This window comes from Rhinolophus ferrumequinum, chromosome 22, assembly GCF_004115265.2.
Source record: "Rhinolophus ferrumequinum isolate MPI-CBG mRhiFer1 chromosome 22, mRhiFer1_v1.p, whole genome shotgun sequence".
NCBI classification, from domain to species: Eukaryota; Metazoa; Chordata; class Mammalia; order Chiroptera; family Rhinolophidae; genus Rhinolophus; species Rhinolophus ferrumequinum.
Genome location: NC_046305.1, coordinates 48,795,372 through 48,822,890, shown reverse-complemented (window position 1 = coordinate 48,822,890; position 27,519 = coordinate 48,795,372). Strand labels below are relative to the sequence as shown.

General features: G+C 48.7%; 1 protein-coding gene across 3 annotated transcripts; it reads left to right on the top strand.

The window, feature by feature from the left end:
* The first annotated feature begins 1,371 nt into the window (after positions 1 to 1,371).
* ZNF697 (zinc finger protein 697) lies at positions 1,372 to 27,502 on the top strand. Of its 3 annotated transcripts, none has more exons than XM_033092354.1 (3): positions 1,372 to 1,487; positions 21,963 to 22,242; positions 23,681 to 27,502. In XM_033092354.1, the coding sequence occupies exons 2-3, from the start codon at positions 21,999 to 22,001 to the stop codon at positions 25,099 to 25,101; spliced, it is 1,665 nt and encodes a 554-aa protein (XP_032948245.1). In that variant the 5' UTR covers positions 1,372 to 1,487; positions 21,963 to 21,998; the 3' UTR covers positions 25,102 to 27,502. The 3 variants fall into 3 exon arrangements, with proteins under 3 accessions (XP_032948245.1, XP_032948246.1, XP_032948244.1); XM_033092355.1 differs by lacking the exon at positions 1,372 to 1,487 and adding an exon at positions 1,502 to 1,866; XM_033092353.1 differs by lacking the exon at positions 1,372 to 1,487 and adding an exon at positions 16,937 to 17,074.
* Positions 27,503 to 27,519: the final 17 nt, after the last annotated feature.

The following is a 27,519-nucleotide window of genomic DNA, read 5'->3' as shown; positions in this document are numbered from 1 at the left end:
TGACATACAACAGGAACTTGGTGTGTGTGAAGGGGGCTGGTGATCACATCTGTATGTTCTCACCGATTCTACACCTGAAATGAGTCCAGAACATCTTCTCCCCTGGTTAAGGATCTCCGGGGAAAAGGAACTGCAGTGGCATACAAAAGCAGATACACATTTCTTAACTGTACATTACGTCCTTCACTGCACTGTTGGAATTCAGGTGCATTTGGAATGGGAGAGCCCAAGTGGATATGACAGGTTATTATGACCTGATGACTTTTTCAATACGTGTTAGACCATCCTAGAACTCCTCCTTTCCTAGGTCCGTGCATTACATACTGATCACTCTTCTTTGTGAGAAAACACTGCTTTTAGTCATTTAGTCTCTATGTGGCCCTTCCTTGATTTTTTCCCACGAGGGGCCTGGATCTGTAGTTCCAGAATTAGACAGGAATTTGTGGAGGATGTTACAGCCAGATTCTGGATAGACTGGAAGTGGAGTTCCTCTTTTGTAGCCAACGTCTTCCTTCCCTAAACCTTCCCCGCACACACGCATAGAGTGGCCGTCACGTCTGTTTTGTAGGACCCAGGAAACTGCATCCTGAAGGTGAACGAGAAAAAGATAAGCAGAAAGTCCAGCACGTTCCTAATTCAGCAGCACACGGGTTTTATTTTTTTTTAACGTGTCTCATAATTAATTCATGCGATTTGTTTTCAATCTCTTAGTTTAATTACTTTTCTTGAAAAGATGCCTGGGACACCGCCAACATCGGAGGGAGGAATGTCACCGGGTCAGAATCTGGAAACAATCAGGTCTTATGGTTTTAAGGACGAAGCGCCAAGATCTTAAGGAACCTGAATTCCTGGTGAGCAGTCAAGTTCTTTCATCCGCCCCCAGCAAGATTCCGGCGGTTTTTAAAAAAGAAAAGGAAAAAGATAAGTCTATTAAAAAACCCAGGTCAGCCCAGAGCGAACCCTTCTCAAACTTCCTCTTTTCTAAAGGGCTCTGCCCCCGTAGAGTCCTTTCGCACGCCGCGACAGCTCAGCGGCAGGACCCCAAAGCGGGGACGGCCGCCTGTATGGGGAGCGCGGATTCCAGCGCGGCGCCCGGGTCCCCCAGAGTCGCCGGCTCCCCGAGCGCCGCGGGGCGGGCCCAGGGCGCGACTCCCCGCCGCCTCCTCCCCTGGAGCGCTTAGGGACGCAGGGAGCCCTTCTCCTCCAGTCCCTGGGTCCCACTCCGGCTGCGGTGGCAGGAAGTCCCCGGGAACTACAAATCGAGGCATGCTGGGAACATTCCCCTGCTCCTCCCAGGAAATGTCCTTTGTCCAGCCCTACAGGAAGCCCCAGTGAGGAGTCAGCCGGGCAGCCAGCCAGTCTGCCAGCCAGCCAGCCAGCGGCCGCTGCAGCTGCCACCGCCGCGGCACAAGGGCAGCCGCGCCGCGGCGCGGGGCTCGGGCCGGGAGCTCGGTGCGCTCGCTCCTGGCCGCCCCGCCGCCGCTCAGGTAGGAGCGTGCCTGCGGCTGGGCTACCCCGCTGCCTGGCGATGGGGCTGATCCGGACCGGATCCGACCGCTGTGGGAATGGGCGTGCGTCCCTGAGCCGGTGGCGGACCGGCTGGGCGAAGTTGTGCCTCGGAGGCTAGACCGCTGTCTGCTTCCCTGGGACGCAGGGGCCCCGGGTACACGGGGTGCTCTCGCGGCCCCCAAGCCCTGGCTGAGCTCCCACTGGGATCGGTGGCGAGGGGCGGGGAGGAGGAGGCTGAGATGCGAAGGAGGGGGCAGCGCTGAGCGGGAGTCGGACCGTCCCGCCGACCACCGAAGGGGGCATCCGAGACCCTCGGAACAACGAAGCCCAGGGAGGAGCTTGGAAAGCGAGGAGAAGGTGAAGGGCTTTGTGTGCAGCTGCGGACCGGGACCGACTTTGCTCCCCTCGCCTTGTCTGTCCGCGCCCCCCAGCCCCACTCGTGTCTGAAGGGGTGGGGGTGGGGGGCTCCCAGGAGGGGCAGCGCGTCATCGTGGGTCCTTGTGAAATGTGTTCTCCCCTTTCTTCTCCGCTCGGTTCTAGCCCGACTCGGATCAGCGCCTTGGGCTGCCATCAGCCCGGGCAGATAGCACAGCCAGGAGGGGTGGGTGGACAGAGGTGGGCTGCCGCTCGCCGCCCTGGAGGGGTGGCCGTTTTGCTCTGGTAGGCTGCCCAGCCACAAACATCCCAGGTCGCCTGTGGGTGGGTGGTGGGGCGAATCTGACGCCTTCACCCAGGGAGAGTGCGGGCGCTCAGGACCGAGCGTGGGGGCGTGGGGTGAGGCGCGTGTTGGGAGCAGAGGGCGGTAAGCGGCTGAGCAGCCAGGGTCGCTGAGCGTACCTTATGGCCAGGGTCCGTGATGGCCAGGCTTCAGAATCAGATTACCACTTCCTCCGGGGTGTTCCACGATTTTCCTTTTTTCTAACCGCCCCCCTTCCCACAGCAGTGAATCACACACCCCTTGCTACATGAGCGCGGGGCCGGAGGAATTGGGTGATGTTGTATCCTTGCCCTTACAGCAGGCCTATTTGTCCTTTAGCTGTAGGGCGACAGGAGCGCGCTGTATTCCCTACGGCGTTATGCTCCTCCCATGGGACCAGGGCTGTGGTAAAAGACGGTAGGATAATAGCTAGCAAGTTAATAGTCTTTGAGGAGCTGTGATGGATGAGTGGGCAACTGTGAACACGGCCCAAGTGTCACCGCTTTAACTGAACTCACTTGCCTAAAGGGCCCCCATCTCCTCTCTCACCTGCCGTTTTTCACTGCTGTACCCTAGTGTGTTCCTCCGCCTCTCAATAAGCCAGCATATGGGTATTACTTTATGTGGAATACACTTTAAAAGCCAAATAAACTTTTAAACATGTCACGTGGGTGGGAGGCAATGGTACCCAAGAATCACGGTGAGAAGTAGGACACAGAACCCGGCACCCTATATAAATGTCATAAGGGATCACCAACATTTTTAACGAGCTTCTCGAGGAGAGATGAAGCATCTGAAGTGAGATAAAAATGAAGTAAGGAAAACCTAGTTGTCCAGGCTGCGGTCATGAGGATTGTGACGTAGAAGCGTTATATGGCTCTGTGAATTTAGGAGATGATTTCTAGTTGGAACATAGTGTGTGTGTGTGTGTGTGTGTGTGTGTGTGTGTGTGTGTGTGTTGAAGGCAGAGGTTGTTGTCGGGGGATAATTGATGTTAGAAGCTCTTCTGGGCTTCAGAGAAGATGGCACCAGAGTGAACCAAGATCATACATGGGAAGTCAGGCTACCCTTTACTTGACAGAAAAGAAAACATAGGTGGCCTTCCAAAATGACTTGGGTGAAGAGATGAGTGGAGCTGATCAATCAGACTGAGAAAAACCGGTTGGTGGAGCTGAATGGGAGTTGTGAGGATGGCCTCGCCGAAGGTTGTGTGGCTAAGGCTGGTGGACTTTCATCACATTTCCTCTCCTTCCCCCCAAAAGCTCTTGGGGTTTCCTCCGATTCCACACGTTTGTCTAATTTCTAGTGCCCAGTTACAGGAAGGAGAAAAGGGTAAAAGTTGGTTAAAGATGACAAATGGAGGCAAGAAAGGTATTGCCTGCTCACGTAGCGTGGGGGGAAAAAAAGCTGCAATGTCATTGAGAGGTCTGGAGCATGAACCTCGATCAATGCCATTTCTTTCATCTTAAGATCCTACTTTCTTTTTTTCTTCTCACCCCATTTCCTACCCCCGCCTGCCACAGGTTTCTTAGTCCACACAGTGTACTGTTCATGTAATTAACCAAGGAAACTCGTGTTTGGCATTCACAACATTTCATAATTCAGTGTCCACCTACCTCCATCCTCCCTTGGCCCCTGGCCACCCCGTATTACCTGCCCATTCTTGCAGCAAATAGCTCCCCATTTCCACTCTCAGATGCACCAGACATTCTCCTGCCTGTATGTCTCCATCAGGATGAGCTCCATGCTTGTTGGGAATCTGTGCATGGCCCCTGATGATTTTCTCCAAATCCTGGCCCAGCTGATGGGGCACCCTGGTGGAAATCTTCCCAGACCTCCCAGAATTAATCTCATCCTCATGGTACTTGAATCCTTTGGATGACACGCATCTTCGGTCTGCCTTGTGATAGATGTTTATCTTTCTCCCCGTCAAACGGTAAACTCCATGAGGGCAATGACTTCCTTTGCCCTGGGCTTTCACATAGCAGGTACACAAAGGAATGCTTACTTGAAAAACAGGAGTAAATGAAGGAATGAGTGAAAGAATTGAAAGAATGACTACGTCTTAATGTATCTCTTGCCTTTACTGTAAAGCCTTTCTTGTAGACCTGTGGGGATTCATTGCAATTGTGAATCTAAAGTATCTGATATATGATAGACTGGAGCGTTTCCTGTTGCTTCTGGATGAAGAGACCCTAAAATGATCTATCAAGGTGTCTGGTAGAAAGACATTCGTTACAAGTTTCTTGAATAGGTTCTTGGCCAGCCTAGAATTTCAAACTCTATAGGCAGGGTATACACTGGATTCAATCCCAAGTGGATGATCAATGCCTTTTGTTACGCTCTTGAACTGAAAAAGGTGACACCTCTCAATTGTGAAGGTGCTTTCTAGAAAGCAGCACTACAAAGGCCAGCCTGCTGTTTGCAAGTAGCCACTGACATCCACCATGGTACTTTGAGAGCCCAAGCAGTCTACCAGGATTAAAATGTAGCACACAGACGTGCAAAACAAATCAGACTCTCAGACTTTCCCCAAAGGCACTGCAGTCTAGTAGTCCCTGATTTATCTCTTCACCAGGCAATTGTTCATGCTTCCTTTTTACGTTAGGACAACAGTTACTGTTGATTGAATATACATATATCAACTATTGAATTAGCTCTTTTACATGCATTGCCTCATTCTGGTGATTTACACATAATTACCTCCATTCTAAAAAATGAGGAAACGGGCTCAGAGAGAAGTCAAGAAGCTTGCTTGGAGTCCCAGATTCTGAACCTGAAGATAGACTGAAATTTAGGTCTCTCGACTCCCACCCCTGTTCACAATGGGTGTATCTTTGCTTTTTGTGGGAGAAAACTGTCACATCTCTATTCCTTCTTCCCCTGAGATCCTCCACTTTCAGATTTCTTTCTTTCTTTTTTTTTTTTTTTTTTACCAGCAACACTGTTGGGTTTCTAAATTCACCCCAGTGGAGGACTCATTCTGAGGCACTGGTTTTTCATAAATCCGTTATTTTTATGCCCTTAAGCTCCCATGGCCATGAACTGGAAAGACCAGTTCAGAATCCCCAGTAAGACCTTTGGGCACACGACTGTTTTCCAGAATTGCTTTCCATGTTCTCCCAGCCTGTGTGAATTCTTTCTGTTCCTCCTTCCTGACCAAGTCTTACCCCTTCTAGTAGACTGTCTCGACACTCCATGCCTCACTGAGCCTCTCCCCTAATATTTTGCGTTGTCTGAAATACCTGGGGCTCAGTGTCGTCTTAAGGACAGTAAACTTGCATCAGGCCCCAGAGGGTGCTGGAATATTTGCATATTTCCCTGCACGTGGCGGGAACTGTCTGTCTGGGACGCAACCCGGCACATGGTGAGCTTTCAGGCGCTGCAAGCTGGTGATGAATAGGTAATGACTTGGAATGCAGAAGCCGTATTTGCATGTTGACAGTTTGTGGGAGAGGAATCAGAGGGGCCGTTTTCTAAGTTAATTTTCATCCTTTTCACATGACTGCCACGAGAAGTAAGCACCTCCTGGAAATGTGCCAGAGCAGACCTGGGTATTATTGACTTGCATGAGTTTGACTCATATCAGTGCTGAGTGATTATGGTGTTTTCTTGATTGGGGAGCAAGGGTGAGCCCCTGGCTTCAGTCCCTTCTCCCTTCCTGTCACGCCCACCTTCCACCATATCTTCTTTTTTGTCGGGCTTTTTTTGTTGCACATCTGAGGAATTCAGAGGGATTTCCCTGTCTCTGCAGATAGGAAAAGAGGAAAGACAAGGCAGGGGTGAGGAAAGAAGATAATTCATTCTGTTTTTACCTTTGAGTGGGGTATGGATTTGGGCTTTACGGCATCGTGTCTTAATGGGGATGGTCAAAAGATCAGTGGCCACTCCTCTCTGGGTGGAAAGGCTTTTATCCACCACAAGACTGCACCCATCTCAAGAGGCCGACTGAGTTTTCTTTTTTCCTGACCTTAAGGCTGCACCTCGGTGCTCACGCCCTGGGTTGTTACCAGTACATGAGTCATTTTAAAGGAGACTAGGATGGTTCTTGGGATCCCCACATTTGTTCAGCAAGTCATGCACTGTGCATCTGTAGACTGGCAACTGTGTTCCAACCACGGACACCCACGTTCAATTCTTCAAGTTCTTCCTGAAGACGGTAGAGTGTGCTTGGGGCTCTAATTTGCTAAAAATGTGTGTAGTTAAGGGAAAGAGACCCACTTTTATTCAGAGCAGCATTTTCAATACACATTGTCTTCTGAGGGCTTTATCAGGATCTTTTCAGTTGGAAAACAAGAACCCTTCTTTCTGGGTTTTATTAAGAAATGCATGTTTGGTCTCAGTGTCTCAGTGCTGTGCATTTTCATGTGGTTAGCCCATCTTTGATGCTTGGTGACACTTAGGCAGGGCACTTTAGAAAGAACACATTTCCGATTATTGACCTTTTCCCCCACACCTAGGAACCTTTGAATTCCAAAGAACTCTTCTCTCCTCTCCTCTCCCCTTCTCTCCTCTCCCCTGCCCTCCCCTCCCTTTTCTTTTAATAATCCCTTAGGCAGGTATTGACAATGATTTCTGGTAGCAGTTGGTAGTTTTGAAAGCAATGGATTTTTAAGATTATTTCATTAGAATGTAATATCCATAAGGCAGAACTGAGCACAATGAGTAGCACATGGTAAGTGCTCAGCAAATATTTGTGGCGTGAATGTGTCATAGTTTTAAATATTTCATTTTGATTACTTCCTAATATGACAGCACTGGAAATTTTTTACAATGAGGTGTGGCAAAGGGTGTATGCGTGTTGGAGGTTCTGTTGCATACTCATGCCTCCATTGTCGTCGTACTTCCACAACGTTCTCGAATTTCAAATAGCACCTCAAAATGGTCTTGCGCTCCTCAAACGACAACCGCCATTTTCTTTGTCCTGCCTGTCGCATGGTGATACCATCTTTTGATTGATGCCATCTTTTGAGCGAACATTGTACTACGCTTTGCTACTGTAATTCAGTTCAACTTCGAAAAGGAATACGTAGGTAACATCTCTCAAAATGTGTATACATTTTTGTGGCATACATCTATATGAACTTTTCCTATCTTTTTCTTTGTGGGGAGTGTACATGTGCCAGATGTATTTTAATATAAAACCAGTGATCCCAGAAATGAGAAGCCAAAGTGTGACATAAACTTGAAGAAATGCTCCCCTACATTTTTTTTAAATAAAGTAAATGTCAGTTGAATTTAACCAGACTGGGGCCACAGCCTAAACTAGCTTGGGTGCAGTTACTATAGGAACCGTTTTTGCCTCCCCACTCCCTCATAGATACCCTGTGTGTATTGATGGTATTAGTAATTTGGCAAATATTTTTGGTCACCGACTTCCTGTGTAGCATGTACCTTTTTTAACAAACTTCTTTAAAAGCCTAATTCTGGACTCTTAAGAAAAGGGGTTTCTAGGCTGATGATTACATCAGGTAAGAAAAGAAATTAGGAACTGCGTGCCTTTCCCGTCATAGTAAGGAAACGAAACAAAACACAAAACACTTGAAAACTGCCAGAGAATAAAATTCCGTCTGAATCGACACTTCTAATGTTAAATACACACAACTTCTGTTTCTGATTGTGTTCCCTGTTGCACCTCCCTCCTCTCCTGCCCCTCCAGCAGCCTCTTATTTAGTCTCATTACTTGGTCCAGGTTGAATGTTGGTCTTTTTTCATCCATTACTTAATTTCTGTTAGTTCTAGTCCTTTCTTTCCTCCAGGGGAGGGAGAGAAGCAGTTGTCCTAGCAGACGACCAGAGTCCAGTAGCATTGCCCACCACGGACACAAACACAGCTCCGTACCACCTCTGTTCTTTGCACAGCTGCACTGAGTGTTAAAAGTTTGGAATGGAGGGGGGACTCGCACAGCATTCTTTGAGGCATACAAGGGCTGTTTGCGTCAGATGTCCCTTGGCCGACATTTGGCCAAGGGACATGGGATTCTTTTTCGAGAACGTTCTGTTTAACTTTTGAAGCTGATCACCACTTTCTGTCGCATCTCTCTATTTAGCAGGGTAATTAAGATGCTTGGCTCCTGGTGCTGACAGGTAATTGGAACCAGTTAGAAGAACCAGGTTGTTTTTATGGCCCTGCCTTACCTGATGTGATCGGGGCCAGATCACTAGATTTCCTGGTCTGGTTCATCTTTTTTTTTAAAAGAAAGAAACAGAAGTTTAATACCATGTATACGTCCTATATACATGGGAGAGACCTAGGAGAACTGAGTAACTCCCCTGGTTCATCTTTTTGAGACTGAGGAAGAGAAATAATTATACCTAATTTTAAGCACCAAAGTGAATAAAACCGTATGTTTGCAATAGGAGCTTACATTGGGTAGGGAGGGAGAGCAGACAATAAGATACGAATTCGTAGAACTACGATTATATTTTAAAAACTAATATTAGGCAGGATAAGGAAAACACCTGAAAGAGGCCTACAAAGCGAAATAACAGTAATTCTTTGAATACTTCACAATAATCCTGTAGAATAGATAACAGTTGTTGCCCATTTTACAGATGAGAAAACCAAGACTCACAGAGGTTGAGCAACTTGCTTAAGGTTACAGAGCTAGGTAGAGCCTGGACCCACATACCAGATGGTCTGGCTCTTGAACCACTCCAAGTATCGCTTCCTTCCAGGGGAGGGGATACCGCATCACAGCTGTTTCTTGAGGAACAGAATGGCAAGAGGAAACACACAGGGTGGTGCCTTGTAGAGGATTTAGAGCCACCCTTTTTTTGGCTGGGGTTAGCGGACAGCGGTCAGGGATAGGTAAGACAGCCTTGGGCATTGTTGTTGAGGACTTTGTGTTTCTCTGGAGACTGGCCGAGTCAACAAGCGGTTTCTGAGCAGGAGAATGAGTGGAGTGGCAACTCTGTTTTAAGGTTGATCCAGCAGAGAGTGATGTGTATTAGGTTGGTGCAAAAGTAATTAAGGTTTAAAAGGTTAAAAATAATTGAGGGCCCTCCCGGTGGCTCAGGCGGTTGGAGCTCGTGCTCCTAATGTAGAAGGCTGCCAGTTCAATTCCCACATGGGCCAGTGGTCTCTCAATCACAAGGTTGTCATTTCGATTCCTCGTGTCCCGCAAAGGATGGTGGGCTCCGCTCCCTGCAACTAAGATTGAACACGGCACCTTGAGCTGAGCTGCCGCTGAGCTCCTGGATGGCTCAGTTGGTTGGAGCGCGTCCTCTCAACCACAAGGTTGCCGGTTCGACTCCCACAAGGGATGGTGGGCTGCGCCCCTTGCAACTAGCAACGGCAACTGGACCTGGAGCTGAGCTGTGCCCTCCACAACTAAGACTGAAAGGACAACAACTGGACTTGGAAAAAGTCCTGGAAGTATACACTGTTCCCCAATAAAGTCCTGTTCCCCTTCCCCCAATAAAATCTTAAAAAAAAAAAAAACCACAATTACTTTTGTACCAATCTAATAGGTAAGAGTGCCTACTGCAGTGATGGTGGCAATGGAAAGAAGAGGAAAGAAGTGAGAGGAAGGACTTGGCCGCTGGTTTGATGGGAAGGAGTGAGCAGGGGTCAAAGTCGACTCCAGGGCTTTGAGCCTGGTGAGTAAGAAAGAGTGGCCTTAACGGAAATGGGCACTGTCGGGAGGAGCTGATTTGTAAGGAAGATTCTGGAAGAGAAGGAATGTGTGTTGAATATGACTAGGGCCCAGATACATTACAAATGGAAATTCATTTAGTCTTTACAAGAAGCTTTCAAGGTAACTTGTTTTTTCCCTGGTAGGGATCAGGAAACTAAGACTTAAAGAGGAGAAATAACTGTCTGGGGGGGGCATATGGTGAGTGTGTAAGTGGCAAACTTCTACTTGAAACCAACTGTTAATGCCTTCACAAGAGCTTCCCCCCTCTCTCAGCTGCCTCCTGTCCTGTGTCCCATGTGACCTGACGGGCAGCGCTTCAGAACTGGGAGCGGTTGTTCAGGTTCCTCTGTTGAAATGTTTGGGGCATCCTTAGAATCGTGGATCTGGAGTGCGGGTGAGGGATTCAGCTGACAGTTTCAAATTCAGGAGGTCTCTGGACAGAGGAAGGGTTTATTGAAAACTAGGGGGACGGGGCAAAGTGATGGAGGGAAGGGAGAGGGAGAAAAAAAGGTAAACAATCTTTGAAGGTTGACCTGTTTTAGGAGTTAAGAAGAGGAGACAGGCTGGTGTGTGAAATAGGAGAAGGACTAAGACAGAGCCACGTGGTGGATACTAAGGAGAGAATTTGCAAGGGGAGAGTCTCCGCAGGATTTCTGCAGTCATTTACTGACTCCCTATGTAGGATACGGAAAGTACTTCACAGGGTTGCTGGTGAGATCAAAGGAGAAGAGACCCCTGGGTTTGGAAGACTGAAAATTACAGCTGATACCGATGAGAGCCTGACCCAGTAAATGTTAACGATACTACCTGCTGAGATGGCTCCTACCTGGGAAGCCCAGGGTTCACTGGGAAGCTGATGGTGGGTGTTCTCAGGGCTCACTGACCCCTAACCCCATTCTCCCCCAGTAGCCTGTAAAACTTGTTTGGCCCAAAACTGGCACTGCAGAAGGAAGTGTAATATAGTTTGATCATTGGTTGTAGGCATTTAAACAGTGATACTGTGGAAGAGAGGGCCTCCCCTTTTCACAAGAGAGTATCATAGTTTGGAAATATGTCTGTGAAGATTCTTTTTAAATGCCATCATCAGAACTAATTCTTCAGGTTGATGTTTCATATGTTTTTTTCCCCTCTCTAATTCTCACTCTCTTTCTCTGTCTCTCTCTCTCTTATGATGACCTTTCTTTCAAATGCTGTACCAAGAACTTGGAATTGTTAAATGTTTACCATAACACCCCATTAGGTCAATGCTAATTTAAACGACTGCTTTTTTTTCTAGCCAACAAAATGTGTTTTCTCTAAGACACATAGTACATAAACCAAAACCTGTTAAATGAGAGAGACCGTTTTTTTTGAAAATCACATGAAGTTGAATTTGAAGAACATCTTCTAGAGGAAAAATAATTAAAAGTACAATACGTTAGCAGGAGTCTGGAAGACAAATAGGAAGAAAGGATCTGCCATCAGTAAAATGCTGTCAGTAAAGCCAGAGCACAAAACTCATAAATGTGACAGAATTGGGTGGGAGAGGGTCTGGTGCAGGGGAGATGGAACTTGAAAGGAACCCTGTAACCTGAATGGTAGTCCCTGTTCTGCCACCCACTCCCTACCTTTGTGAGTTCAAATACAGCACTTACCTCTTCTAGTCCTCATTTTCCTTATCTGTAAAATGAAGGATCCCTTAAAAATTTTTTTCAACAAAAAATTGTGAGATTCTCTCATTATCTGTGGGGATAGTGTGTTCAGCAAAACTGAGCTTGTAGTTGGCTTGCCCCTGTGACCTGACCCACTTTTGCACCACCTCTCACACAGACAGTGCACAGCGATTAAAGCAGGAGCAAAAAGGTGCAATGGAAAAGAGGGTGAACTTGAGAAACTGTGTTTGTAGTAATGGGTGGTGTTGGGTGAGAACGGGTGGAGCACCCCTTTACTCGCCGTGAAGTGTGATTGGGGGCTCCTGTGCCGTAGAGTTTTGTGTCACTCCCATAATGCCATTCTTCATCTGGGTAATTCCATGTTGATTATTTGCAGGCAGGATGACTTTGCTAACACTTTGAAGATTTGTGAGGAATGAGTTGGTGACTTGGGCCAGATTTTAATTTCGTTTCCTTTTGAGAAGAGAAGGATTAACTTAACAAAAGCATTTTGTGTCCTGGGTCAAGTTATGGCCTGATTAGTCTTCTTTGACTCACTGCCCGAGTAAGCAGCCGATGGGAGCCATAAACCTCGGGGTCAAACTTGTATAAATTAGCTACATCCCGGAGAGGCAGTGTGTTAGAGGCTTGAAGAGCGACTTAACTCCCTCTTAGTGCACTGGCCACATAACATAAGTGATGAGGAAGTGAAAAGCAGGCGCCCTAATAACGCTGGGAGGCCCAAATCTCTAGTGTGAATATACATCTTAGCCAACCACAGCAGGCTGTGTTGGGCTGAGTAGAAAGGGGATTGGAGCACAAGTTGAGATGCCACCAGTTAGGCTAATGTCTGCCCTTAACTGGCGCATTCATGGCTAATTCACTTAATCTTTCTGTGTCTCTGTATCTGTAAAATAGGGTGCTAGCGGAGATCAGCAAACTGGATCAGGCAGGTTGCATTTGCAAGGTCCCTCGTTCTGCTCCTTCTCCTATTTGAAATGTACTGATATTTTTGTCTTGGATGCTGCGTGATTTGGGGTTTACTGTCCATATCTTCTTTTCTCCACCAGCACACCAAAAGGTCTCATGGCATGGAGTGGTGAAATTGCTGTTATATCCCCCTTCCGCAAAACCACTCTGGCTGATTTCTGAAATACTATGGTAAGGAGTGTATCACGAGTCTTCGCTGGTAGTGGCTTATAACAGGGTTTTTGTTTTGTTTCTGTGCCACGAATCCTTTCAAAGTCCGAGGGAAAGCTATGGACCTTCTCATCAGGAAAAAGTTTCTACAGACACAGTCACCTAAGATTTCAGAGAATTCATGGACTGTGAAGGCCCTCAGGCTAAGAACCCATGCCTGAGAAAAATACCATTATTTAGTCACAACCTTGTCTAGGACTGCTGCTCTTTCCAGGAAGTGCTACCTAGGAGGTAAAAGGGAGCTACGGAACCCACGTAGTGTGAGCTTGATGAATGACGTAGGAACTGGTGGTCAAGCTGTGTGTGATGAGCCCTGGATACTGCGACCTCCTTCTTGAGACAGATGCATCCCTTCCTGGATGAAAGCCGTGTCCTATGACTGGTTCTGTGCCCCATAGACTTAACCACGCACCCTTGACTAAAGCGGAAAATATCTATGAGCTTTTGCTTTCCAACATAAAGTGGGAATATGAGAGCTTCAAGCTGTTCTCTTTGTAATGTGGTGTGAGTACATTTGGACGGCATCTTCAGAGTTTCTCTGAGAAGGACACTGTCTAAATTTCAAAGTTCTCAGTTTGGGCTAGTAAAGTCATTCTGTTCCTGCCAGGGTTCACGTTTCCATAAGTCACTTGTGAGTTAACTTCCTTTTTATCACCCCATACGCCTACATTTTTCATCTCCCTAGAAGATGGTTCTGTTGACCAGTCACTCACTGTTGGACACTCACATAATTTCACAGTTTGACTTTCCTGGGAATCAAGCATCCTCCCAAAGAGTTGTCATGACCAGGAACCCAGCCATGTTTATTTCCCCTTGCTCTTGAGTGTAGAGTTGTTGAAGTAGTGGTGGAAATAAACAAGCTCTGGCTTGGGGAGCATCCTTCTTTGAGTGCTTTGGAAATACAAAAGTAGATGAAAGTGGAAACAGGATTTTGATTCTATTTTGGGTATAACACTTAGTCCTCTCTCTCATAGACATTGAAAATAGACTCGAAAGCATCAATCGTAAGTTTCTTCAGTCTCTTTACCCCACTACCTCTCCCCAAATTCCCATGGGCTCTATTCAGTATTAAGCATTTTAATAATCACTCCTGATTTGGCATACTTGGCAAAAGCAGGCTAGTCCTTTGGCCATCACTGACATCTTTTTTTTTATGTGCTCAGAATTTAAATGAATATAATCAACCTTAAATTTCAGGGGAAAAGAAATCATTAGATATGTTTTCCATTTTAAAATTTTTATTAGTGAGTCCTCTAGAAAATATAAAAGTGGCTCAAGTAGTATAAGGACATCACATAATGCCACCCCGCAGCTTTGACCGTGATCAGTACATGGTGTGATGCTTGTTCCATCAGCATCCCTGGCCACTTCCCTTCGTCCTGGAATTCCTGGCACCATTTCAAATGAAGCAAATTCCAGACATACCATTTCACCTATAAATATTGTATTAAGTATCTCTTAAAGATATAAGAACTCCTTGTGACCTTAACCCCAATGCCAACACCTTAAAAAAAAGAGACTAATTCCTTAATACTAAATATTGAATCAATATTCACAATCCCCTAATTGCCTTATAATTTGTTTTTGTAGTTTATTTGAATTAGATTCAGTAAGGTCTATACACTGAGGTTGGTTGATTCATCTCAAGTTTTTTGACTTACAGATCTCCCTACTTTCCCTTTTTTTCTTGCCATTTTTGTCATTGTCATTGAAACTGGTTCATGTGTCTCTTACCACTTCCTGGGTTTTGCTGATAATATTATCTTTAAGGGTATAAGAGTAGCACAAGTATGTAATTTTTAAAAAGGTGTTTTTAGGTGTCTGTAAATGTTTCGTTTTATGCTGAAAACTATCTAGCTACAGAGTTCAGAATTTAAGCGGGTGGAAAATGGAAGCATCAAGTGACGGCTCTACGTTTTTATTCCTGCTTTGTCTTTGATGGAAGACACCTTGGCAGATTATATGCAGTTGTCACTTATCCACTGCTGAAATGGACTGGGCTGGAACACGCCAACCATTCTTCATCAACAATGCCAAACAGTTATTTTGGACAGAGAACTGGAAGAGCCGTTTTTCCTGTTGAATCTGCCGTGGGGAAACGGGGATGATTGAATGTACGTGTGTGCCTCAAGCCTTTTGGTCTCAACACTCCTCTGCCCCTATTTGCTGTGTTGAATATTCTCTTGAGGACTGTCCGTTCCAATGGAAATATCATAGAGTTATCTGGGTTGGAAAAGACTTCCTGAGGTCACCTGGCCCCATCTGCTAACCTCAACATGGGATTCCAGCATCAGCTCTCCCAGAACAGAGCTGCTCGTTAACAAGTCCCGTGTCCCACGTACACCCCCTGTGCATTCTCAGTCTGTTTTCTCTTTTGTCCTTCACTGAGATAGGTTATTAAAATCCCTTTCTGCCATGGAGGTGTGTGCTGTACATACACTTGTGCTCTGTACACACACGTGTCTGTGTAGATCTTTAGTTAAAGATTAATCTCGATTCTTCCCTGCTTGCCCTCTACAGTGCATGCACTCTGAGACCCCAGTCATCCATCTGTATATAGTAATGGTTTTTATGACCAATAAGATGTTTTTATGGGTCAATTTTGACAGCTGATGGGATTCTCACACACTGCACTTTTTTTTAACTACAGCGTGTGTGATGGTTTATTTTATGCGTCAACGTGGCTGGGCCAGTAGGCACAGAGATAATTGGGTCAAACATTCTGGGTGTTTGGGGGACAGGTTTTAGATAAGATTCATATTTAAATGGTTAGGTTTTGAGTAAAGCAGATTGCCCTCCCTAGTGTGGATGGGCCTCAGCCAATCAGTTGAAGGCCTGACTAGAACAAAAAGACTGATTCCCCCGAGCTACGAGGACTCTCCAGCAGATGGCCTTCGGACCAGCATTGCAGCGTCAGCTCTCCTGATTCTCCAGCCTTCCAGCTCACCCTGCAGCCTCCAGACTTGCCGTGTCCATAACTGAGACAATTTCTTGTAACAACTCTCTTTGTATATATACATCCTATTGGTTCTGTTTCTCTAAAGAACCCAGACAAATAGTGTGCAGAAAAAATAAAGACAAGTAAGTATATGCACTAGGTTTATTTGGCTGCCTGGTTTTGAAGTGGTTTTGTATTAACGAGATGGAAAGGTCATTGGAGAGACCATCAGAAAAATGAGATTCTGGCCATAACTCTTCTAGCAATCTGCCTTTCAGTCTCTGACCTGGTCACTTTCTCTCTCTGGGCCTCAGTTTCCCGTCTGTAGAAGGAGTTTGAGAGAAAGGATAGCCAAGTCTATGATTCCATGAAATACAAACGTGAACATTGGAGCCAGCCGCTGAGGAGGTAGCTGAAGATAATTCTGAGGCCTGCCCAGGTGCTGGATAAGAGGAAGTTGAGGATATATACAGGTCGTGCTGCTGCTATGAGCAGAGAAAAAATCGTGGACTGAAGTATCACCTGTGCATCAGGTAGAACATCTCATTGGTTAAGTGTAAAATACAGACGAGTAAGTGTCTGCCTGAAAACCTTTGGCTTCTGTGCCTTCTCACCTGAGGGGAGATGGTCTGAGGGCGCTTAGAATCTGTCTCTGCATTGCAGTCATTCTCATTTTGTGCAGCTGTGGGGTGGTGGTGAAGGCTTGGCAGCTGGGACAAGATGAGGCCCTCTGGCCAAAGTGAGGGGGCCCCAGCCCAACTAATAGGCAGGAAATGCCTGACCCCAAGGCCATTGTGCTATTCTTGACCACAGAGATTGGAAGGAGTCTCGGACTAGCTCTGGCCAGTGGGGTTGTGAGTTGATTTCTCAGTTTCCTTCGTTTCTCTTTTTTCAACTTGGGCTTCCCTCTCCAGGTAAAAAAGCGGTAACCGCAAGGAGGAAACCATATTATTTCAGCTTCTCCTGTCTGGAGAGTGGTCGGTACTTAGCTGCAGTGATCTTTTGGCTTTCTCTGTCTGAAATGAATGTTCGTCTGGCGCAGCAGCCCGCCCCTGGGGAGGCTGGCAGTTTGAGTTGGACCGTCTGGGTGTGGGACTGGGGAAGTCAGCGGAGGGGAAGTGAGCTGTCCCCTGGGATGGGGACCGGTTCGCCTTGCTCACTGGATGCATCCCCTGCAGATGTGGTGAGGTGGATTGCTTTGCTCTTTGGCTTCTTTGTGACCACGGGCCCTGTCACCCGTGAAGAGGCAGGACCCTGATGGCGGTATCTCCTGAGAGGCTAGTTGACTGTTGACCCAGTTGGGGCTGAAGACTGACAAATGATTAACCCCCTGGAATCCCTGCTGAGCCCCCAGTTATGGTCATGAGTTCAGCCTTTGGAACCACAGACTTAAATTGTTTTCCAGCCTTCTATCCAGTCGGGTGGCCTCTGTTATGGAAACCCTCCCTTGGGAGAGCCTGGTGCGTAGGGGCCGTGGGAAGTGAGGGAGGCAGCCCGGGCCTGTGGCTGGGAGGCGGGGAGGCGGGGAGGTAAGGCAGGGGCCGCCAAAGGACCGGGGGACAGGAAAGGAGCGGCGGCCGCAGGAGGCGGAGAGGGAGCCGCTCCTGGCCGGCCGCCTGGCCGCTTCCTTCCCTTGACATGACATCCCTGCCGGCCTGGCTGGCGGCCACCTGGCTGTGGCCGTAGCACATGACCCCCGCTCCGCCGGGGGAGGGGTGCCGAGAGGTTTGAGCTCTGGCTGCCCGCCCCCTGCTGGCCGTTCTGCAGACTGGGGCTGCCAGGTGGGCCGCTCCTGGTCCCGGTCGGGCGACCTGCCCTAGACCGCTGCCGGTTACTGCTTACGTCTGGAGGAACCGGCGGAATGGGAAATGAATGGGAAATACGGTGGCACGGCCCAGGGACGCGGGTTTGAGTTCTAACTCTACCTGGGAGCTAAGTCACCTGGAGCTCAACTTGCTGAGCCACAGTTCATAAATAAAACTGGGTAGGTGAGCCTCACTGAATTATTGGAGGCAAATGAGAGCGACCTACTCAAGTGTAGTGTCAGCTGCCTTGGTCGGTCCAGTGGGAGACGGGCTCACAGCATCTCAGTCCCCACAACCATCCCCGGCCAGAAGGTGGCGTGACAGCATGGGGTCCTGTGCAAAATGCCCCGGAGAAAGCCGGCTGGGGAGAGCTGTGCGCTGGTCTGCCCCAACCCCTTGACAGCAAGTGAGATTGAATCCATAAAGTGCTGGAGGGTCTTGCTGTTGGAAAGGTTTTACAGGAAGCCCCAGAGGGGCCCATTGGGAGAATGTGCCAATAAAGTCAGGTTAAATTGCAATTCTGTCTCTGCTACTGGTTTCACTTCCCCTTCCCCCACCTCCTTCCCTCCTTCCTTCCCTCCTTCCAACATACACCCTGTCACGTTTACTTCCAATCTTAGCAATCAATATCTTCAGACTGATGTGATGAGCCTTCTAAATGGGTTGAGTTTGTCTAGAAGGCACTTGAGCATCTATTTTCCTAGTGACTTTATGGGGTAATAAATGTTGCATTACTTTTTTGGGGTGAGGGTATGGTGTAGGAGGCAGGGACATGAAAATATTGCAAGTTCTGAAAACTAGAGTTTGAGCAGCCCTGGCAGAGTTGGCTGATCCCACCTGAATCACCCAAGAGAAAGGGTTTGTGGTGGTGGTGGGTGTTAGGGAATTAACTTGTGGTGCTAATTGAATAAGCAAGCTGCCACAGAAAATGAGCTGCCGCAGAAAATGTCTAATGAGACTGACCATGGTCCTCCCTGTCATAGGACAAGCAAGGACTCAGGTATATTCATACCCAACCTCCTCATTGAACAGAAGCTCAGAGGGGACAAATACTCTAAAGTCACACTGCACAGTGGCTGGGCTGGCCCCAAATCAGGGCTCTCCCCCGCTGCTAATTCAGTGATTAGAACTAGATGCAGAATTAATTTTGTCTGACTCCCCCTACCATTACTTCTTTGTCTGTTTCTTTTTTCCCTTACTCTGTCCCTTCTTTGGGGAAGAGATCCCTTACAGATGGTCTAAGTCGGGGTTTATTGAATCATGCACCTCAATTCAGCTTTAGACTTTTACTTTCTGTATACAGGATGGGTTATCAGCATCTCCAAACCAATATGGAACTTGTCCTTTTTCCTTTGCCCCAGCTGCCCAGTCACAGAAAGGAAAAGTTCTTCCGAACAACCCGCCAGCGTCTGATTAAGAATGTGGGCTCTGGAGCTAGACTGCAGGGGTTTGAATCCCTGCTCTGCCACTTAAGATTTGTATGACCTTGAGCTAGCCACTTAACCTCTGTGCCTATGCCCTTGTCTCTAATGTTGAAAATAATACCCTGCTTCTTCGGCTTGTTGTTAAGATTAAACGATGCAAACCCCCTAGAGATGACCAAGAAATGTTTAACATTTTAATAAATAATCTTCTGGCTTTCCTCTCTGAACCTGTGTATACGTGTGTAACTATATATGCTACTTTGCATGCAGAATAAACACCGTAAGGTTGTTTTTAAAGCAACCAGCTTTCATCCAGTAGTATATTGTGACTGCCTTTCCTTACCTCTAATGAGCCTTTTTCGTTACTTGATAGCTTCCTGGAACCCAGCGATGTGACGGTGTGAATGAGGAATCCCGGTTGTGGCGCATGCAGATGTCCAGTTTTGCACGAACATGACGTGTTTGTGAATACGTTTGAGTAGATGTTGTACAATGAACGGTGTCTCTCTAGGTGACAGGAGCTTCCCACTCTTCAGGGCGCACCTCCCTCCCCTGGTGTGACTGAGGATGTGGACATATTCCTTTTGGGAGCTCAGCCCCCCACCCCCCAGAATTATGAGTGTAGTATCACTGTGACCTTGAACATGGCAGCCCTAAGTGGGGAACTTAGATTCTGCCTTTCCCCGCCACTCCTCCCTTAAATCTAGAATAGCTATGTTCTTTGCTTACTAGCACTGGTCTGAGTTATTTCTTGGTTCCCAAGAAATCACACATCACAAAGTCCTCTTGCCCCATTCTTGCTGTGTCTCACGTGCTTTCTAAGAAGGTGCTCTGTCCTTCTTAAACAGTCTTAGAGGGGAAACCCTAAGCTTCCCTGCTTGCCAGGGCAGACCCCTAAACCCTGCCCTTCAGGGTAGAGAGCTGCAGTCACTTCTGTGCCATTCTGGGCACCATATGCTGCCCGTTTAGTTTTATGAGTTTCTGGTGACACACTTATTTGATTACTGATGTGAATTTTTTCTTATTAGTCTCAGATTAGCAGAAACCATTGATTAGATCCCTCCCCTTAAGTTTCTCCTCATTCCTCCGCTGCTTTTAGCCACTAACAAACCAATAGGTCACATGTTTGAGGACCTACCCTTAGCTCTCTAACCCCCCACCACTTTCAGTGTATGTTATTACATGGAGACTCAAGAGATATACTTGGCTACAGAGTCTGAGCTACAGAAGGCAAGAGGGTAATGGGTAGAAGTGATTCGGGGTTAACAGTCCCTTGTGGGATAGACCTCTTAAAAGGTTTATAGCTTTAATGGGATTTTTTCCTACAGCCTAATCCCGAGTGTTCCGACCCAGGCATTTTAAACAGTATGCATTCTGAAGGAACTCAAGCTGCATTCCAGGATACTGTTGACTGACCCATCGCAGGCACAGCCATTTTCCTACGCCGTTTAAGAGACGGGCTTGACTTTTCACTCTAATCTAGGGAGTAGAGCATCTCTGAGAAAGAATATGCTCCGTAGGGCGACGAGCCTACCAAAATTATGGTGGTGCCGGTGTGTCTTCGAGGCGTGCTGGAATGGCACCCTGACTTAAATAACGTGTGTATTCCACATTAAAAAGACAAATCACACTTGCAGTCCACATTTAGAGGATGTGTCCCTTCCGCTCCACAGTATTTTCCAAAGTGCTTTTTAATGTTTCCTTCTGACACTCTCCCTGCGAGAAAGGTTACATAGTATTAGCCACCTTGCACTGATGAGAAGGCTGATACAGTGAGAGGATAATTGACTTCCCTTGGGCTCTGGAGTGAGGCTGGCAGAGCTGGCATTCCAGGTTGCTGCCTGTAATCCTGCTTTCCATTTTGAAGTCTCTGCAGAGCCAGGGCTGCCTGGGGAGGTCCCCTCAATGGAGGCAGGAGAAGCTCCCAGCTCAGGAAGGGACTTCCTTGCTCAGCCAAATTCTTGCAAGTCCTGTTTGGGGGCTGCCAAGGCAGGGGGCTGCCAAGGCAGAGACAGAGCTGGACACTTCAAGGTCTGAGTTCAAAATCTTTGACTGCTTTGTAGCCTTGAGCTAGGCTATGAGAGTGATGGATGGCAGAAGTCAATTATTTTTGGCTCACTTGCTCAGTCTTGGCAGGGGGCCCCTTTAACCTGGAAATGTAAACCTGACGTCTACAAAAGGTTTTGGAATCAGAGGTTATTTTCTCCTTACAGTTCACATGTTGGCCTCCTGTGTAGAGGGGTTACCGATTGTGCCAGGGGCATGCATGCTCTGTTAGGGGCTCTCCAGTGAAAATATATTTAAAAAGGCAAACTATGCAATAAGACTATAGGGACGGCCTCTAACTTAAGAGGGTCCCTGCAGCTCTTTCACCCACCCCCCAACAGACCCACTAAAGCTTGAATTATCTCGGCTGTCTTGCTCCCAAGAAAGCATCAGATCCTCACCACAAAGCCGGGTGGGTGCTGCCGATGGCGAGCTGGTTTTGGATAAGAAGTTGGTATACTGATGGTTTGGTTATTCTTGTGTCTTGAATGTATTTTTCATCTGGCTCGTTAGAGGCCCACTCATTAGCTAAAGTCCTCACAAGATGGCTTTGGGCTCGAGGAAGCAAAGTCCCCACCCCCAGCTTTACTGAAGTATAACTGACAAATATAAATTGTACATATTTTGAGGAGAGCAAGCTTTTCATGAGAAGAAGGAATGCATGAAACTTCGAGGCAGCTGAAAAGTTAGCCTTAGGCTGGCGGGGTCTTCCTTTTGAGCTTTTCTCAGCTGTAAAATGGGACTAGTACCATTACCCCACCGGTAAAGCTATACAACCATGTTAATAGAATCATCCACTTCACAGATGGAAGGTCATATTGTGGTCCAGGGAGAGTTGGCGTGTGGCTTCAGAACGAGCAGTCACTGTGCCTCTGCCACCCAGCCCGGCCTCCTTTGCACTGGTTCTGTTTCCCTTACAATGTGAGGTGGAGCGGAGATTTGCCATCTGGGGCTTGGAACCCTGTACATTTGATTGGACTGCGCCACTGATTGTCATGGAAATCAAAAACTAGACATGATGAGGGGATGAGGCCAGACTGACATGACTTTTATCTGTGTTTTGTCTGGAGCAGGGATCCCTGGTTACCTCCCTTGTCTGTTCCTCCCGGATGGAACAAGAAGACCAGCAGGGTGTGTGTGAAGCCCCGGACTCAGCAGTCAAAGGGATGGGCTCCGATTTTGAGAACTCTGAAGACAGGGAAGGGGACCCAGAAGAGAGAGGCGTGGGCTCTAGTGCACAGGACACGGACAAGAGAGGTGTCCCCCTGGAGCAGGACATGGGCTCCAACCCCCAGGATGAAGCTCCACGAGGGGACTCAGAGGAGCGGGAACTAGTGTCTGACATCTGCACAGGTGAGGACAAAGCTGGAGTTTCCTTGCAAGTTGCCCCACGCACATGTGAGTCTAGCTCCTCTAGAGTTCTAAGCAGGGGCAGCATTCTTGTGAGGGAACTTTCTCAAGGAGACCATTAGGCAGACCCTGCACCATCTTCAGCCTGAGGACATCCTTCAGTCCTGCCTGAGGTGGGCTGTGCTGGTAAACAGGGGTGAAGAGGGTACGTGCTGGCACGGCACTTCACAGTATCCAGAATACTGCGATAGATGAACACTCCAGAATACTGCGATAGATGAACGAACACTTGTAACAATACAAGAGGGAACCAACACAGGTTGTATCCGAACCTACCTCATGGGGGGTTGGGAGATTAGTTGCTGCCTATGAAGACTAATTAAGCTCAGTGCCGAGCAAACGAGTATTCAGATGTTTACAGTTACACTCATCATCTTGTTTGCAGATAAATAAACTCTGGTAACTGACCTGGTCAGGTTCGGGCCTCGTACCCAGAGTTCCCAAGGCCTCTGCTCAATCCCTTGCTATTCCTGATCTGGAAAAAAATACACGCTGGGCCTCCATCTGACTTCGGGCTTTCATTACTTTATCCTGCTCTGTGCATGCCTTCGGGACAAAAATGAGCTGAAATACCTTATGGCCAGGGCTGTGAAGTTGCATTCCTTCCCCTGTGACTAGTCCCAGGCTCCCTGCTGCCCTCTCCTGCAGAGCACACAAACACATGCTTTCCCATCTAGTAACTTCCTGGAGGGGCCCCCTCTGCTTGGGGAGAAGCAGCAGACTCAGGCAGGTGTGAGGTCTGGATCAGCCTCTCAGCGGGGCTCACCAGCTCTGGCCTTTACGCTCACTTCCCCTTTCCCTTCTACTTCCCTCCACCCGCCTCAGGTAGTAAAACCCTTAAGCTGTTCCAGGCTGTCGACCAATCACGTTTAAAAAATTAGTCCTGGGCCTGGTCAGGCCAGGTGGTCTTTTCCTTGTGGCTGCCTAGAGTACGGTCTTACCTTTCGAGGTCAGAGCCTTGAAAGGCAGAGGGCGCTCTTAGAGCGAGCAGATCTCCTCTGAGCTCCCACAGAGCCCCACCTGGCCCAAACTCGACCATGTCTGGCAGACTGTAAGGACCCCAGACGCTCTGTGAGCGGAGCCCTCGGGGCAGTGGGTGGGGCCTGGGCCCAGAGACCGCTACCAGGAATTGGCGAGCCAAGGAGGCAGGTGAGTGAGCTTTTCCCAGGTTTTGGAACTCGCTCTTCTTTAGACTTTCCCCAGGAGGTACCAGGTAGGAAGGAGGCTGGAATCGTGGGGACGTTGGAGAGTGACGTTGACAGTTCTCCTGAGAGAGGATTGATTAATTCGTGGTCCACACACTTCTTGAGGCTGACTTCCTCTGGGTTTACCTTTGGAGCGCCAGGAATAGACCACCCCATTGCCACCTTTTCTGTTGCAGAGGGGCTGCTGAGTGACGAAGAAGGGATGGCTTTCCGTGAGGATGATGATGACCAGTCTGCTGTAGCTGAGGGGGCCATGTTCCCAGGACTGTCTGAGTCCGACAGCATATCCCGGAGCCCCGGATTAGAGGAGGAGGAGGAGGAGGAGAGCGCCGGGGAGAACCGGCTGGAGGAGGAAGAGGAGCAGCCGCCCCCGCCCGTGCTTCCCTGGAGGCGGCACCTCTCCCTGGGGAGTCGGCACCGGGGTGACAAGCCGGCCCACCGCCGCTTCCGCCGGCTCCACCACCCCATGGCCATGGACCTCGGCGAGCTGGACAACCTGATGGCCAGCATCATGGACGCGCCCACCATCTGCCCCGACTGCGGGGAGAGCTTCAGCCCAGGCGCCGCCTTCCTGCAGCACCAGCGCATCCACCGCCTGGCGGAGGCGGCCGCGGCGGCCAGCCTGGAGCCCTTCGGCCTGGCGGGCGAGTGCGGGGCGGTGGTGGGCGTGGTGGGCGTGGGCGTGGCTGCGGACTTCGGGGCGGGGCCTGCGCTGGCCCGGCCCCCGCGCGAGAAGCCCTTCCACTGCGGGGAGTGCGGCAAGGGCTTCAGCCGCAACACCTACCTGACCAACCACCTGCGCCTGCACACTGGCGAGCGGCCCAACCTGTGCAGCGACTGCGGCAAGAGCTTCAGCTGGCGCGCCGACCTGCTCAAGCACCGGCGGCTGCACACGGGCGAGAAGCCCTACCCGTGCCCCGAGTGCGGCGAGGCCTTCAGCCTCAGCTCGCACCTGCTGAGCCACCGGCGCGCGCACGCGGCCGCCAGCGGTGCGGGGCCGGCGGCGCTGCGGCCCTTCGCCTGCGGCGAGTGCGGCAAGGGCTTTGTGCGCCGATCGCACCTGGCCAACCACCAGCGCATCCACACGGGCGAGAAGCCGCACGGCTGTGGCGAGTGTGGCAAGCGCTTCAGCTGGCGCTCGGACCTGGTGAAGCACCAGCGCGTGCACACGGGCGAGAAGCCCTACATGTGCTCCGAGTGCGGCGAGAGCTTCAGCGTCAGCTCGCACCTGTTCACGCACAAGCGCACGCACTCGGGCGAGCGGCCCTACGTGTGCCGCGAGTGCGGGAAGGGCTTCGGCCGCAACTCGCACCTGGTCAACCACCTGCGCGTGCACACCGGCGAGAAGCCCTTCCGCTGCGGCCAATGCGAGAAGCGCTTCAGCGACTTCTCCACGCTCACGCAGCACCAGCGCACGCACACGGGAGAGAAGCCCTACACGTGCATCGAGTGCGGCAAGAGCTTCATCCAGAGCTCACACTTGATCCGTCACCGCCGCATCCATACCGGCAACAAGCCGCATAAGTGCTCGGGCTGCGGCAAGGGCTTCCGCTACAAAACGCACCTGGCGCAGCACCAGAAGCTGCAGCTGTGCTAGGGCTGGGCCCCAGGGAGGCTGCCCTCCCCTCCCCCGCCAGGAGCATGTGGGGAGTCCATGTCCTGGGGGGAGACCCTGTCGAAAGAAATGGGGAGGGGCGGGAGGGACAATCGGAGAGTGACAGCAGCCTTTTGCTGTTAGGGGGTCCTGAAGGGGAGGGCCGAGTAAGAATTGTTCTTCTGGGGTGCTATATATTTTGCCTGTCTCCTCCCCAACGAAGAAATGTTTGGGAGATGTGTTTGAGCGCGGTGGCTTCCTCAGATACACGCTGTAAGAGCAGGCACTTGGAAGACTTTGAGGAAGGGGAGGTAGGGGGTGGGAGGGAACAGGATGGCAGGTAATAGGGTAGGTTGGGCTGTGACGACCTGTGGGAAACAGAGGAGAGGGTGTGGCTGGAGTGAGGGTTATGGGGTCAAATAAAAGGCGGGTGTGAATAACTGTCCTGGTCCCACCAGGTGTTAAAGCCACTGTTTGCCCTGTCCCCTCCCGTCAGCTATAGTCCTTGGAAAAGTCGAGGAACCTTGTCCGTCCTATTGGAGAGGATATATTGTATGCTTGTCCCTTCCTTTCTCTGAGCCACAGTTAGCTGCTATTTTGAGGCATCCAGGGGAAACTGGGCAGAAAAGCTACACACCCTCATTTCAAGGATGAAACCTCGGAGGTTTACAAATTCATAACTGTTTTTCAGATCTGGGAACCCTGGTCCTGCTCCTGGTTCTTTGCTACTTCCTTTGAAATACTCCAGCTTCCTGCTGGGTCATGGTGATCTATGTAGGTGAGCAGACCCCCGCCCCCAGTGTCAGGTGTGTGCCAGGCTCCGGGTTTTCTTTCAGGTCTCACTTGGGGCCTTTTACGTGAAGGGAAATGGAACAATCTTAGCTATGTGTGACTTTCCCAGGTCAGCTGGGTGCTTGTTTGAAGTGAACCTGGGACCATCAGCAGCAGTTGCTCCAGCGACCTGCTACAAAAGTCACCAGCTCAGAGTTTTACTGGCCGTATGTGAGAAACAGGGAAACAAAAGGTCCCATGTTGGGGTGGAAGTCTCCTTTGTTTCATTTGCCTTCGCTTTGTATCTGTGTATCCTTCTCCATCGGTAGCGATGGAGGAGATCACCGAATCCCCACCTCCACCCATATTGACCTGGGCTCTGATCTGACTAGAAATTTTCTTTTTCCTACACAGGGAGGCACAGTAGAAAGCTCCAGGCTTTACACAAGGAGGGCACAAGCGAGGAGAGGTGAGAATGCAAAGTTGCCAAAAGCACAAGCCATGGATGATTTCTGGTGGTTCTATAAATGCCAAACTAGCACTTTTGTATTTGTAAAGTGCTTTATACTTTTTAATGATTGTTAGTTGTTCCTCACACCTTTGTGAGGTAAATCAGTATTAGGGCGCATCTTAGCGAAGGCCTGGGGACAGGAGTGCAGCAGGCTGTTCTGAAGAGAGGCTGGTGACAGTGTGGGCAGGTGTGGTCTGATCTTTTGTCTCTCCAGCTCAGCTGCTAGGAAGACTTACCTGTTGGGATTTATATAATCAAATAAGAACACTGAAAATTCGTATGCTTGACGGAAAACTTAAGGCTAGTCTAGAAGGTCCAAAGATGTCCTTGTTGACAAAGCTGGTCTTTGTCACCTGATTAGGGTGTCCTAGGTGTGTTCCATTTCTAGTAGGGGGCTATAGTTAGATGACTCTTGTATAGATTTCAGTTACCTGTGCTGAAAACCCCTCCCCTAGGTTAGCCTTTAGACGTTAGAGTTATGGAAAGCAGTATTGTTTTCTCCACGAGCGAGTGTTACCCTGTACTTTTCCTGGAAGCATCTTCACAAACTGTGGGACACACTTGAAGGAAAAAGAAAAAAACCCAACTGCAAGATTGTTTTTACAGTTTAGCAAATCTGTGGATGCCAGTAATTGATACTTGATCAGTTCTTTTCTAGCAAAGAATCTCTTTGGGGACTGTAGAAAAGCATGTTTTTGTCATTATAAACACACTTAAAAAAAAATCCTGAGAAGTCTGGGTTTGTATCATGCTTGTTGATCTTGCCCTCTTAATCAGTTTACTGCTATTCACAAATTCAAATAGATTTCCAAAATAATCGTTTTGGAAGACACTAATTCCTTTTTATTTTCTTTTAGTTGAGAGTAGTACTAGAAAAGCAAGTGACCATTATTTATTCTGAATCTTGTAGTCTGAATACGAAGTGTGTAAGACTCACCTGAAAATAACGTAACCAATTTATAGGTAACCGTATTCCTTTTTTTCATGCACATCTACCTCTTCCAGCTGTTTTAAGTTCTTTCAAGTCTGTGCCTATGAAATCTCATTGAACTTTTGATTCCTCATGGGTTGACTATCCACTTGATGGGTTATTTGGCTTTTTCCTGCCATTGCACAGTGTGGTCTGCATCAAATACGTG

Coding starts and splice junctions, on each gene's coding strand:
- ZNF697 (XM_033092353.1), top strand. CDS start 17,048: ATGGAAACCCTCCCTTGGGAGAGCCTG. Junction 17,075..21,962: donor CCCTCCCTTGGGAGAGCCTG/GTGCGTAGGGGC, acceptor TGTCTGGAGCAG/GGATCCCTGGTTACCTCCCT. Junction 22,243..23,680: donor AGTGTCTGACATCTGCACAG/GTGAGGACAAAG, acceptor TTTCTGTTGCAG/AGGGGCTGCTGAGTGACGAA.